Here is a 14,203-nt window from a genome sequence, read left to right on the forward strand (position 1 = left end):
GGAGAAGGGGTGCGAGAGGAGGGGTGCGGGCCGGGTGCCCTGGAGAAGGGGAAGAGTGGAGGAGTGGAGGGGCGGCCGGCCGCGGGATTTTAGGGGCGGGGCGCGGGATTTTTTTTCTTTGCCGAGTGTCTTGAGCGTAACACTCGGCAACAAATTTGTTTGCTGAGTGTCAGCACTCGGCAAAGATTTTTTTCATTTCTTTTCATTTTTCCTTCTTTTTCATAACAGTTTCTACTCATATTATTTGATTATATTATGTGGTTTTAGATCAAATTCACTCAACAATATATATTTGATTGTTCTACTCATATTATTTCATTATTTTATGCGGTTATAGTTCAAATTCAATTTATATCAATTAAAATTCTATAATTGCACTTAATACATTAAAATTATCTAACGGTTCCAAAAAATTACAAAAATTTCACATGGAACAATATATGTTCTCTACTACCTATATAAAAAGTTTTGTAGTCAAAACAAAACTCGACCGTCACTCTAACTCTAATTCTTATCGAATCCTTCTCAACGCTACTATTCTTCTTCTGAGATGCTTCGGTTTGTAAACATCGTACGTGATGAAATGTGCGAAACCTTCTCAATTTTTTTCCACAGCCTTCACGTATGATATCATCACATCATAACAAATATCATGATTTTCAGACTTCGCTTGCTTTTTTTACAATTTAAAATCATTCGGCCACACGTTCGTAGTCGTGTTTCCTAAACAAAATATTCGAAATTTCTTTTCATTTCATGGGTCATGTCTCAAATTTAGCTAAATAACATGAATATCATTTTTCTACTCATTTTATTCTATAATTTGAATCACTTGCAGTTCAAATTTGACTTATACCAAAAAAATTCCTTGAAATGCAATTAAATAAATAAATAAAGCAAAAAAATCCAAAAATATACCAAATTTTAACATGGAGTACTACATGTTGTATGTGGGGAGTAGAAAAAATTTCATGGTCGAAAGAGGAAAAAAACTTATTTTTTTGCCGAGTGTCAAAAAAACACTCGGCAAACCCCCCCTCTTTGCCGAGTGTCAAAATTTGCCGAGTGTATTTTTTGACACTCGGCAAAGCCCCCTCTTTGCCGTGTGTTTTTTTTGACACTCGGCAAAGAGGAGGGTTTGCCGAGTGTTTTTTTTTTCACTCGGCAAAGCCCCGATTTGCCGAGTGTTTTTTCTTTGCCGAGTGTTTTTAGCTTGGCACTCGGCAAAGAGTTTGTTTGCCGAGTGCTCGAAAAAAACACTCGGCAAAGAAAAAAACACTCGGCAATTTTTAACTTTCCCGTAGTGTATGTCCAGTACTACTAGTTGGGCTATTAATAACCATGTGAGATGGTGGAATTAGTCAGATCCAACACCACATGAGTAGACTTTTCTAAGGACTAGCTAGCAGCTAAGGGTCTGTTTGGCTCCATGGTGTTAAAGTTTAACACCCATCACATCGGATGTTTGGATGCTAATTAGGAGTATTAAATATAGACTAAGAGCCTGTTTGGTAGAGCTCCAGCTCTGAAAAAATAGCTCCAAATCCATAGATCCAGCTAGCTCCGCCATAGAGCTGCTCCACCGTGGATCTAATATCTCAAAAAGCGTTTGGTACAGCTCCATTCTTGTCTTTATCTCACTGGCAATTTGGGCCCATTCATCAGAATAAAAAAATATCTCCTTCCTAGCGTTGTAGCACGCATGGTTGAGGTGCTGGCGGGCACGGCCTCGCCGGCGGCCTCGCGTGCGCTGGCGGGCGCGGCCACGCCGGCGGCCAGGCGACCTCGCGCGCGCGGGCGAGCGCGGCCGCTCCGGCGGCCAGGCGGCCGGGTACGGGGCGGGGCGGCGCTCCGACGGGCGGAGCAGGGCGGCGGGCGGGCGCGGCCTCACCGGCGGCCGGGTGTGGGGCGGGGCTCCGGCGGGCGGGACGGCGCTCGGCAGGCGGCGTGCTGGCACGCGCGACCCCGCCGGTGGCCAGGCGGGCGGGTGCGGGGGGCTTCGGCGGGCAGGCGGTGCTCCGACGGGCGGAGCGGGGCGGCGGGCGGGCGCGGCCTCACCGGCGGCCAGGACGGCGCTCGAGCGGGCGGGGCGCGCGGGCCGTCGGCGAAGCGAGACGGCGCTCCGGCGGGCGGGGCGGTGCTCCGGCAGGTACAGGGCGGCGGTCCGGCGGGCGGGGCGCGGCGGGGATGCGGCGAGCGGGGCGCGGCCATGGCAGCGCGAGAGGAAGCTGTGAAGAAATAGAACGAACCGGTCATTTTCCACTAATGAGTGGCAGTGGTGGGTAATTTCCTCCAACTCCACCAAATTTGATTTCGTGGAGCACCCCCTGAGGTGCTCCACCAAATCCATGGATCTGGGGGGTAGATCCACCGTTTTCGTGGAGCAGATTCGTGGTGGAGTTGCTGGATCTAAAACCGTTTGGCTGAAAAATTCTAGAGCAGAGCTATTTTGAGGATCTGGAGCTGCGTGGAGCTCTACCAAACAGGCCCTAATTACAAAACTAATTGCACAGATGGAGTGTAATTCGTGAGACGAATCTAATAAGCCTAATTAGTCCATGATTTGACAATGTGGTGCTACAGTAACCATTTGCTAATGATGGATTAATTAGACTTAATAGATTCGTCACGTGAATTAGCACAGGGTTCTGCAATTAGTTTTATAATTAGCTCATGTTTAGTTCTCCTAATTAGCATCCGAACATCCGATATGACACTGTTAAAGTTTAGCACCTCATATCCAAACACCCTCTAAACCAATTATTGCATGCGAGTCTTAGCTAGGTAATGAATATGTGAAGAGTTATTCCACTGGATTCGCATTAGTTGGAATATTGACGAGTGTGTGCTCATCATATTTAGGACTCACAATAGCGTATCTAAGAAAATGTGAGCTGATGATCGAGAATCTTTTGCCAGGAAAAGTTGACGATGTCCACGTCCAAAAGCCGACGCTACGGAAGCCGCCGTCCCTGCACCTCCGATTACGGGGTTGTAATAAAATCGTCGACGACGGCTAAGGATCCGAAGCTGCTCCGAACCATCGTATCATATATATCCCGACGGCAGCCGAAGCCACCAATAAAATTTGGTCAGTCAAACGAACGGTAGCCTCTGCTGATGTTTTCTTCGTTGCATGCTACGTACAAAAATACAGATGGCCGCCGGCGGAGAGCCACGTCTCCGTAGACCATGACGTGCGTCCGGCGCGCTCCCCAGCCTATATATAGCTGAAAAAGGCGGGATTGTTCCTTCATGCCTCGAACGAAGCCTTAAAGTTGTCGAGGCCTACTAGCTCCAAGCTGAGGGTGGTACGTAATGCATGCATGGCGCAGTGTGCTGAATGAAAGGCTGTCGAGGTAGCAGCCACTGCGTTTTGTCTCTCCTCCGACTGATGATCCATGTCTTCTTCCTCCTGTGTGCAGGCCAGCAGATCAATCGACTCTTTGGAAATGGTGGCTCGTAAGGGTCTATCGTCGTCGTCGTGGCTGGAGCACTGGCTCCCTGAGGCGGCTATGCCGTACGCGAAGCTCGCCCGTCTTGACAAGCCCATCGGTACCTGGCTCATCGTGTGGCCATGTTTTTGGTATGTTAATTAGCAGCACCGCCATCCATTCCTGCCTGCACTCTAGAGTACTCTGGATCATCAGTTCCTACTGTATAAGCACGACCCAAGTATTCGTGCCGTGCTGGCACGGTCCAAAATATATTGTGCCGTGCGGTGCTTTGGGCAGCTCCAAGTAGCTCTACTCCGGACTCTATAGGAAGCCAGCACTGCAGACTGCAGAGCTCAAAGTATAGTCTCTGCAAAATGATTTTGATACACTACAATCATATCCAATAAAAGCAAACATTCACTGTTGGAATGATTTTATTCACTGATCGAACCAGTCAATATGCACTGCAGTCCTCTTTGCAAATGGTCATAAAATTAAATGGGTACGTAGTAAGGATGATTATTGTAACATCTCAGCCTTTCTTCCTGAAGGTGTGTTATTAGATGCTTAGACCTTCATTTCCTGAGAGTATCATACTATTATCATATTGGTTATGCTATGGATAGATAGGAAAAGGTCCATTTTACTCCCCTCACCTATCCACTTTGTCCGCTTAACCGTACCTCTGGATAAAGTTTTGGCTCATTTTACTTCCCTGAACTATTTCATTTAGTCCAATCTACCCTCTAATTAGATTTCTCTTTTTTGTTTCATCATGTATGAGTTGAATTTTGGGTTCAAATTTTATGAGCATATACAAAACATGATGGCTTATGTTAGAAAATTATACTAAGAATTTTTCATGGTTATTTTCATAGGTTAGAAATATTTAATACGAAATTGATCTTAGATATACAAAATTGTACGAAAAGTGGATGTCAAATTAAATATTCCTAGATATATTTTAGTGTTGAGTGTATAATCTATGTCACATTTTGCCTTTTCATTGAGAAGTGGATGTCTTTGCTTCACAGGTCAATCACAATAGCAACGCGAAAAGGGGAGATCCCAGACTTGAAAATGCTGGCACTCTTTGGATGCGGATCAGTCATTTTAAGGGGTCTTGGCTGCACAGTGAATGATCTTTTTGATCGAGACATTGATAAGAAGGTGCTTTACATTTCAGTGATATGCTTAACAATTGAACCATTTAGTAAAAGTAAATTTTTGTACTATTTGTTTTTGTTAAAAGTGCCTATCAAATTGGTGTATATGCATTACAGTCATTTTATAAGAGTAAAAAAAGATTGGTACAATTTTGAGATGTGCAAATGTGCAATATGCTCCATCTCTCAGTACAGTTACATGGCGGTTGGCTGGTTGCATCTTACTTGCATGAACTAATTAATTAACGAATATGGTGGTTTTATGAACCTCACGTTCATGTTCTTCTTATAGGTTGAGCGGACAAAAAAGAGGCCTTTGGCATCAGGTGCTCTAACCCCTTTGCAAGGATTGTACTTCCTTGTATTCCAGGTCCTACTATGGTTTGGCTTTCTTCTCCAACTGAATAACTACAGGTACTTTAGATCTAATCTCCTTTGCTTCATATTGCTTGTGTGGAGGGTCTTAAAGAAGAAATAATCTCTTGTACGCTATAAAAAAAATTATACTGATCCCTTTAGTGCCATCGGAAAAAAAAAAGACATTTCCTACATAATGCATGAAAATCGGCCCGAGACGCTGTCTGATGGATATATATTTCCTTCAGTAACATAAGGAAACTTCTTTGCAGTTACAATTGAAAAAAAATAATAAACATTTTCTAATATTTATGTTTATCTAAGTCCTTTCTAAATGTCACAGTTTGAAAAATTAATCCAGAGCAATTTTCATGCATTATGTGTGTGCATATTTTTGGTGCATAGATTACAATAATATTCACATGTTATATTTTTGTCATTTTCTTGTAGCATTATTCTAGGGGCATCTTTCCTTGTTCCTGTCTTCACCTACCCATTGATGAAGAGGGTCACATATTGGGTACGTATATTAAATCAAATTAAACTAAAAGGTTTGAAATACCTACATATATTTTTCCAGTTTACATGGAGTAACACATGCTTTTAATGATCCACATATATATGACAGCCTCAAGCCTATCTTGGCTTGGCCATAAACTGTGGAGTTGCATTGGGATGGTCAGCTATTAAAGAAGACTTAGACTCTGCAATCATTCTTCCACTGTATACTGCTGCAATATGTTGGACACTGGTATATGATACAATATACGCTCATCAGGTATGTACATGTAATATGTTGGTGGTGGTGCTCGTATGTGTAAGTTGTCCATACTAAAATCAAATTTTGGCAGCATTATTGTGATTGTATTTCCTATACACAAATACATTTCAGGACAAAGAAGATGACATCAAAGTAGGAGTTAAGTCCACAGCCTTATTGTTTGGAGATATGACAAAGTACTGTATTAGTGCATTTGGTGTTGCATGCATTGGCAGCTTAGCACTCAGTGGCTACAATGCTTACCTTGGTTCGTGCTCAGCATCACATTGATATTTTTCTCCAGTACATAACAATACTTGTTTTTACATTATATTGACCGCATACCTCGATCTTGTTGGACAGCATGGTCCTACTATCCTTTCCTGATAGCTTCAGCTGCACAGTTAGCATGGCAGATTACGGCTGTCAACTTATCAAGCCGCTCAGATTGCAACAAGATGTATGTGCTCTCCTGCATTGAAGATTAATTACGTTGTTTGAGGACATTTAGAACATTGGTATTTTTTATGATTGTTATCATACTAGTGCTAAAACTTTGTGTGTTCATGCCTTGCAGGTTTGTGTCCAATAAATGGTTTGGAGCTTTGATATTTGGTGGAATTCTATCCGGAGTAGTTCTACCATGATGGATAAATAAAGCATGTTCTACCACATTATTCTTCCCTACTGCATGATGGACTTTGTTTGAGCTTTGTTTGGAATAAAAAACAATATAATAGTTACGCGTTGGTGGCAAGGATATGTAAACTCATACATGGATTGTCGTACATTTATAAGCATCCTCTTGACAACCAAACCTGGTCGAACTTGGAGCTTCTTACTTATGAGATAGGAACATCTAGATCAAACATGCTTTACCCGACAAAGAACATAACTCCAGCTTAAGGCCTGATCATTCCAGTATATTGGTCTCCCGTTTAATTGGTTGCATCAAACACCTTTAGCGTCATCCACCACTAATAACAAGTAAATGTGGAACGTAAATTGCAATAAGAAATGTGGAAGATAATTGAGGTAGAGAATACAAACTCCGCACACAACTTTTTATCGATATACTAGAGAATTTTTCCATGATTCTCGTTGGAGGCCGGGGGCAAACCCAGCGTACAGGGAGGGACAGCATAGGCCGCCGCTCAACATCTCAGCATGCAGCGTAACTTAGCACTATTCTACTGTTCTGTTCACTGTAGCAGCGCTGTGGGCCGCCACTCACTTTTGTCGCTTGGGGCGGACCCCAGGCCAAGCTGCTGGTCGAGTAACTCCGTGCATAGCTGAGCTACCTTTTCCATGTGCAAGTGGATCTTTGCCTTGCCTCTCCTAGATGCTCCCCGCCATCTTCACTAGGTAGAGCTTTAGTAAATTATCAAGTGCCTCTCCTTTTCACAACTACCAGAAGCCACTCCACAAACATGGTTGGAGAATCTTGCAAGACTTGCAAGTCTTGGATTTACAATGCTTAGTGCGCACAACCATTGATTGCAAAGAGGTGTGCCAATCTCACCTTAACTCTAGGCTAATCCCTAAAGCAACACGCTAATAGACCTAAACTAGCACTAATCAAATCCAAATCCTTGTTGCTAATTGCCTTGATCACTTTGGTGGAGATAAAGCAATTGCGTGTATATGAAAACCAAGTCTATAGCTTCTTCAAGCTCTAACACTCTTCAAATAGCTAGGCAATTAGTATATTTATAGCTCCAACCAAAAAAACTAGTCATTGCAACTTCGAGCTACAAATCTACGTAACACTACCTGATCCAGCGTTGCACAGGTGGGTAGCTCCGGATGAATCAGCTGTTGATGCCAACTTAGGGCCTGTTTGGTAGGGATCCATCTGATTATGATTCTTTATGGAAGCTAATTCTCTGAAAGAAGTGATTCTATGACTGAAGCGATTCTTTGTGATTCTCTATAAACTTTATGGATAAAGGTTTTCCATGCAAGAAATAAATCAGGAGAAGTTAGTTTTTTCAACTTCCGGTTCATTTCAGAAAAATCACTTCACTAAATCAACACAGAATCACTTTTTCCTGAAAAACTATTTGACAGAGCTCTACCTAGATGAGGCAAGGGAAAAACTGAGGAATCCTAAGACACAAAAGAAAGAAAATATGAGGTTGGACCTCATGCTTATTTTCCTTCAAAATCCCCATGGAAGAGCCTATTCCATAAGAATTTCAAAGGAATTGGCCTTTGTTCCAAAAGCTCTCATACGGAAAAATCCTATAGGAATTGAATCCTTTATAATTCCTCTACTTTTCCTCCAGAGGGGCCCTAAGTCAAATGTTTAATTTGACCGAGTTTACATAAAACCATGTTAACCATCTACGATATCACCTATCACGCGCCTTTCGAAGCATTGTTATATTCAAGCAAATTTGAAGGTGCAGATTTCAGTCAACCCCGTTCATGAGTACGTAACTGGCCTGATCATCGGTTTAATCATGGTCTACCCATCGTGACATCGTGTCAGATGGCTCAGACATCTATCGCGCGTGAGTCAGGCTCCACGATTAGAGGGTGAAACAAACAAACAGTCCACCCATTGCCCTCGAAGCAAAGAAACTGGTAGAAACAGTACTGCCGGCCGAAGACAAAGAAACACGGATAAGCCAATGCCAATGCCAATGAATGAGCCAGAGTTCATGTGACCTTAATCGAGCCTGGTCAACAGTAACCACGCCGGCCATTAACTCCCTGTCTCCACATACTGCCCGGACGCATCCCGTTGACATGGCTGACGAGCTGACTTTCGATTACTCTGCTCTCGCTCGCACGTGAACGGGCACCTTGCCTTTAGCACTCCGGCATCCATCCCCAGGCAAGCCAGCCACGCTTTGTCACGCTCGGAGATTACTGTGAAGCTGATTCACTTTTGAGATCCCCGCAGTTTCCGTGTCAGTGGCAGTGACCAGCTGCGAGCTGATCGCTGCCACTAGCAGCGATTTGATTCGCCCGACGCGGGCGCGCTCGGCTTTTCACGCCCGCCCTCTCCCCCTGCGCGCGCTTCAAACACCGCCACCTCGGATCCCTCGCGAGCCTCAGCCAGCTCCCGCGGGTCGCTCCACTGACCTGCCAGTGCCAGTGCCCCGGCTCGACGTCGCGCCACCTACAGGTCTGCTGTCAGGGTGAGGCGGCATGAAGCGGCACAACGCGGGCGACCTGCCGCTGTCGGCGCCGGCGGGCGACGGCAGCGGCGGCAAGCGGGCGGTGGAGAAGGAGGAGGAGGCGGAGGACAAGATGGACAAGTACGACAAGGGCCGGATCCGCTGCTCCCGGCTCTGCTTCCTCTTCGCGCTCGCCGCCACCGTCTCCATCCTCGCGCGCCACTGCTACGCCGCCGGCCTTGGCCGTGGCGGCAACGCCGGCGTGGTGCGCATTGAGGCCGTGCACGCTTCGCCACCGCCGCCGTCGGTGCGTCAAGATCGGAAGATAGTTCCGATCGCTCGGCGCGAGCCGTCGGTCTCCGATCACTCCCCATCGGCTCCTGTGGACGCCGGCGATGATGCGTCGTGGAAGCCTTCGGCGTCGGAACCGGCTGCGTCTGACAATGGAGGCAAGACGACGTCGTCGAAGGAGAAGCACTCGCCCTCGCCGCCTCGCGGCAGCAAGTACGGCGGCCGCCCCTTCGCCCGCGCCCTGGCGTCGGCGGACAACAAGAACGACCTGTGCGGCGGGCAGTACATCTACGTGCAGGAGCTGCCGGCCCGCTTTAACAAGGACATGGTCCAGCACTGCGACAAGCTCTCGCCGTGGACGGACATGTGCAGGTACACGACCAACGGCGGCTTCGGCCCGCTGCTCCGCGGCGGCAAGGGCGCGTTCCAGGGCACAGGCGCCGGCTGGTACGACACCGACGAGCACGCGCTGGACATCATCTTCCACGAGCGGATCAAGCGGTACGAGTGCCTCACCGACGACCCTTCCCTCGCCGCCGCCGTCTTCGTGCCGTTCTACGCCGGCCTCGACGTCGCGCGGCACCTCTGGGGAAACAACGTCTCCGCGCGGGACGAGCTGGCGCTGGACCTGGCGCACCACATCGCCGGGCGCCCCGAGTGGCGCGCCATGGGCGGCCGCGACCACTTCTTCGTCGCCGGCCGCACCACATGGGACTTCCGGCGGAAGGCCGACGGCCAGGCCGAGTGGGGGAGCAAGCTCCTCAACCTCCCCGCCGCACAAAACATGACGGCGCTAGTCGTGGAGGCCAGCCCGTGGCACCTCAACGACGTCGCCATCCCCTACCCGACGGCGTTCCACCCGGCGAGCGACGAGGACCTCTTCTTCTGGCAGGACCGGGTGCGCGCGCTCAACCGCACCCACCTCTTCTCCTTCGCCGGCGTGGCGCGGCCCGGCGACGCCAAGTCTATCGAGGGCCGCCTCGTCGACCAGTGCAAGGAGTCGCCGGCCTGCGCGCTCATGGAGTGCAGCACCACGGGCCCGGACAACAAGTGCGAGTCGCCGGCGAGCGTCATGAGGCTGTTCCAGAGCTCGACGTTCTGCCTCCTGCCGCGGGCCGGCACCGACACCAGCCGCCCCGCCTTCGACGCCGTGCTCGCCGGCTGCATCCCGGTGTTCTTCCACCCCGCCTCGGCGTACGTGCAGTACAGCTGGCACCTGCCCAAGAGCCATACCGACTACTCGGTGTACATCCCCGAGGAGGACGTGCGCAGCAAGAACGCGAGCGTGGAGGAGAGGCTCCGGAAAATTCCGCCGGAAGTGGTCGGGAAGATGAGAGACGCCGTCGTCGGCCTGATCCCGTCGGTGACCTACAGCGACGCGACGTCGCGGCTCGAGACGACTGTGAAGGACGCGTTCGACATCGCCGTGGCGGCCGTGATCAGCAAGGTGACGAAGCTCAGGAGAGGCATCGTGGACGGTCGACCGGAGGAGGAGAAGATAGAGAGGTACAGTTGGAAGTACCCGTTGTTGGGAGAAGGGCAGAAGGCTGAGGACCCTCACGAATGGGATCCCCTATTCAATTAGTTCGTCATCATTGCACCATTTTGCGTGACATTGTTTGGTGAAGAATTTAGGGTCGTTTGGAACGCTGAGAATTTTTTCCCTCCTGGTTTCTAGTGGAATTGAGCTATTTCTTCATGTAAATTCCTGCATTCCAAGCATGCTCTTATTGTTTTTTTCTCGAACGTCGAAGAGAGTTGTGATCATTTGTAGTATTAGTGAGGAGAAAAAGTTTGTGTTATTACAAGCAGATGGTTTGTAGCCTTGTGGGCATACCAAGATTGGGCCAAGAGTGATGTTGGGCCTATTGTAATTGGGCTACTATTGTGATCTTGGGCTAAACAATATGAAGGAAATTGTCTCCCATCTCTGCACAATGCAAGCACGCAGCCCAGGGATAAGGATGCTACATGAAAACAATGCTAACATATATTTCTTCTAGTTTGGCCATGCACCAACAGCAACTATGCACCTATGAAGCTACTATTGCTCGTCTTTCCACTCATGAATCAGGATTAAGAATCACCATGCGTGTAACAGATCCTGAACTGAAATAGCAAAATGATTCAGAGCCGAAATGCGTAGCAAGCCATCAAGCACCAAGCTACTACTGTAGTTGACACACCAATCGTTTTACGACAAGGATGCTCTGAATCCTCCTGTGGACAACCAGATCAATCTGGACGACGTGCCGCGCACCGTGGTGCTCCAGCCTCCAGCTAGTGTCATGTCAGACCAAAAATCGCCTTAAAAATGTGACTAAAAATCACTCGTGTATCAACAAGCAGCACGAGTTGCTCGATAAAAGCTGTTCATTTATTTAATTTCTTACTCGACTCTTTCCTAACTATCAATGATAAGATGCACCAGCATTTCGATTCGATTGCGATGAACTGTTACAGGAACTGGCTGCCAGCCAGTTGACCTGGAGAAACCAAGGTTTGCCAACTGATATTAAGGTCGACAAAGCTCCATGATTGTGTTTTGGATGTCATGAAAAATTCCTAAGCGGATGAGCCACTCCAACGCCGGCCAGCAACGAAGGCTATGGACAAGTCCAGCTCCACCGTCACTCCCCGCCTCCGCTTCCTCATGGTCGTTTCCGCCGTTTTCTGGGTCCTCGAACTCTGCTTACGCCTCACCGTCCTCACAAGCGTGCGCATCGTCGGCGCCGGGTTTGGACCACGAGACTGCTAGCGGTGGGGATGATCCGTGCCGAGGCAGGTACGTGTACATCCACGACCTGCCATCGCGATTCAACGAGGACATCCTCCGCGGCTGCGGCGCGGCCGGCCGCCGGTGGCCCGACATGTGCAACGACGTGAGCAACGGCGGCCTCGGCAGGCCGCTCGACGGCGTCGCCGGAGACGGCGCTGCGCTCACGGGCGCCAACGGCTGGTACGCCACGCACCAGTTCGCGCTGGACGCCATCTTCCACGCCCGCATGCGCCGGTACGAGTGCCTCACCAACGACTCATCCGCGGCGGCCGCGGTGTTCGTCCCGTTCTACGCCGGCTTCGACTACGCCCTGCACTGCGGGGGCGGAGATGGAGACGATGACAACGCGGCGCGGGACGCCGCCTCGCTGGACCTGGCGCGGTGGCTCGTGCGCCGGCCGGAGTGGCGCAGGTCGGGCGGCCGCGACCATTTCCTCGTGGCGGGGCGGACGACGTGGGACTTCCGACGCAGGGGCACCAACCTCCTCCTCCTCCCGGCGATCAGGAACATGACCGTCCTCGTCGTGGAGTCGTCCAACCCCGGCGGCGCCGCCGGCAACGACGTGGCCGTGCCGTACCCGACCTCCTTCCACCCGCGCACGGACGCCGAGGTCCTGCGCTGGCAGCGCAGGATCCGCCGCTCCCGCCGCCGGTGGCTCATGTCCTTCGCCGGCTCTCCGCGGGCGGACGACCAGCTGTCCGTCCGGTCGCAGGTCATCGTCCAGTGCGCCGCGTCACCCGCGTGCCGGCAGCTGCGGTTCGCCGCCGGGAGCAGCCAGTCGCAGTGCTGACACCCTCGCAACATCACGGCGCTGTTCCGGAGGTCCACCTTCTGCCTCCAGCCGCCGGGGGACTCGTACACGCGGCGGTCGGCGTTCGACGCGATGGTCGCCGGGTGCATCCCCGTGTTCTTCCACGGCGCGTCGGCGCGCCTGCAGTACCGGTGGCACCTCCCGGCGACGTCGCCGCGTACTCGGTGCTCGTACCGGAGGACGACGTGCGGGCCGGCGGTGGGAACGCGAGCGTGGAGGCGGCGCTGAGGAGGATACCGCGCGCGGAGGTGGAGAGGTCGAGAGGATGCGGGAGGAGGTGGTCAGGCTCGTGCCGAGGCTGGTTTACCCGACCCGAGGGGTAGGCTGGGCACGGTGAGGGACGCGTTCGACGTCGCCTTGGAAGGTGTCGTGGCGAAGGTGGCAGAGGAGACGAGACGAGGAGCTAGGTGCGAGGCGGCGGCGTCTGTGGCGTCTGGGATGGTAGAAATGGGTACACAGAATGTACAGATGGATGGGTACACAGAATGTACAGATGGAGTAACCTGTAACGTACAGAAACAAAAACATACTAACATTCATGTGTACCATTTGTTCTCCTATCTTACTATTATTAATTGGAGATTAATCCTAGGAAAAAAGAGAAATTCTAGAAATTTTCTTAAAAAAATAAAACATCTAACCACCAATTCGCTAGACTCAATCATCGGATCTATTATATTTTCTAAAAAATTACCCACCTTTACTATTATGAAAGTAGTTTAGAGTAACCACTAAATCTATATCTAAATTACCCACATCTGCCACTATATAAAATAAACTAAAGGAACCCCCTAATCTTCATCTAAATTACCCACCTATCCCATTATAAAAAATAATTTAAAATAACCCCTTAAATTTCCATCTAAATTGCTTACCACTAACATAATAAAAAATATTTTTATCTAAATCATCCTCATATACCATTATTGAAAATTTGAATCAAAATCACATTCACTAAAAATATACCCAGAGGTATGTCAATATATGATTTTAAATTATCTATTCTTACACTATTGATATAGAAAATAATAATTAAGGTAGATACACATGATGTGTGTCGCCATTTATTAATACATAAAGGAAACGATAAGAATATAGATTTTCATGTTAAAATATAGTTCAAATTTAAAGTCCATTAAATAAATTCAAGTGCATACCTGCAATGCAAAGTGAAAAAAAAGGAAAGATTATGAATGTGGAGAAAATGTTGTGCAGTTTTTACTAACTAAAGTCTATCAAAAACTAAAGTCTATCACAATCGATTGAAGATAATAATTATATATTTATATAGTATTGTGTTATCATATTTAACAAATGAGAGAGAGTTCAAGAGAACAATTTTGATAGTAAGATATGTGCCCTTACTTTTTAAAAATTGGAGACTGTGCATTAATTTTCACAAGCGCGCTAAACATTCTCACAAAATTAAAAAATATTTAGGCATCAATTGTGTAGACTCTAATAATTATAGACA

General features: G+C 48.6%; 2 protein-coding genes and 1 pseudogene across 2 annotated transcripts; all 3 read left to right on the forward strand.

Annotated features, from left to right (window-relative positions):
• Positions 1-3,452: 3,452 nt before the first annotated feature.
• Positions 3,453-6,367, forward strand: LOC101772033 (4-hydroxybenzoate polyprenyltransferase, mitochondrial). The gene is made up of 8 exons (XM_022829696.1): positions 3,453-3,586; positions 4,472-4,607; positions 4,896-5,017; positions 5,411-5,480; positions 5,589-5,738; positions 5,853-5,988; positions 6,084-6,180; positions 6,298-6,367. The coding sequence occupies exons 1-8, from the start codon at positions 3,453-3,455 to the stop codon at positions 6,365-6,367; spliced, it is 915 nt and encodes a 304-aa protein (XP_022685431.1).
• Positions 6,368-8,768: 2,401 nt separating this feature from the next.
• On the forward strand, positions 8,769-10,981 carry LOC101772438 (xyloglucan galactosyltransferase KATAMARI1 homolog). The gene has a single exon (XM_004986464.2). It carries the CDS (start codon positions 8,880-8,882, stop codon positions 10,722-10,724), a length of 1,845 nt encoding a protein of 614 aa, XP_004986521.2. The 5' UTR covers positions 8,769-8,879; the 3' UTR covers positions 10,725-10,981.
• Positions 10,982-11,712: 731 nt separating this feature from the next.
• Positions 11,713-13,315, forward strand: LOC101772842 (annotated as a pseudogene).
• Positions 13,316-14,203: the final 888 nt, after the last annotated feature.

This window comes from Setaria italica, chromosome IX (genome assembly GCF_000263155.2).
Source record: "Setaria italica strain Yugu1 chromosome IX, Setaria_italica_v2.0, whole genome shotgun sequence".
In the NCBI taxonomy this organism is placed as follows: domain Eukaryota; kingdom Viridiplantae; phylum Streptophyta; class Magnoliopsida; order Poales; family Poaceae; genus Setaria; species Setaria italica.

Coding starts and splice junctions, on each gene's coding strand:
- LOC101772438 (XM_004986464.2), top strand. CDS start 8,880: ATGAAGCGGCACAACGCGGGCGACCTGCCGCTGTCGGCGCCGGCGGGC.
- LOC101772033 (XM_022829696.1), top strand. CDS start 3,453: ATGGTGGCTCGTAAGGGTCTATCGTCGTCGTCGTGGCTGGAGCACTGG. Junction 5,481..5,588: donor TGAAGAGGGTCACATATTGG/GTACGTATATTA, acceptor TATATATGACAG/CCTCAAGCCTATCTTGGCTT. Junction 5,739..5,852: donor ATACAATATACGCTCATCAG/GTATGTACATGT, acceptor AATACATTTCAG/GACAAAGAAGATGACATCAA.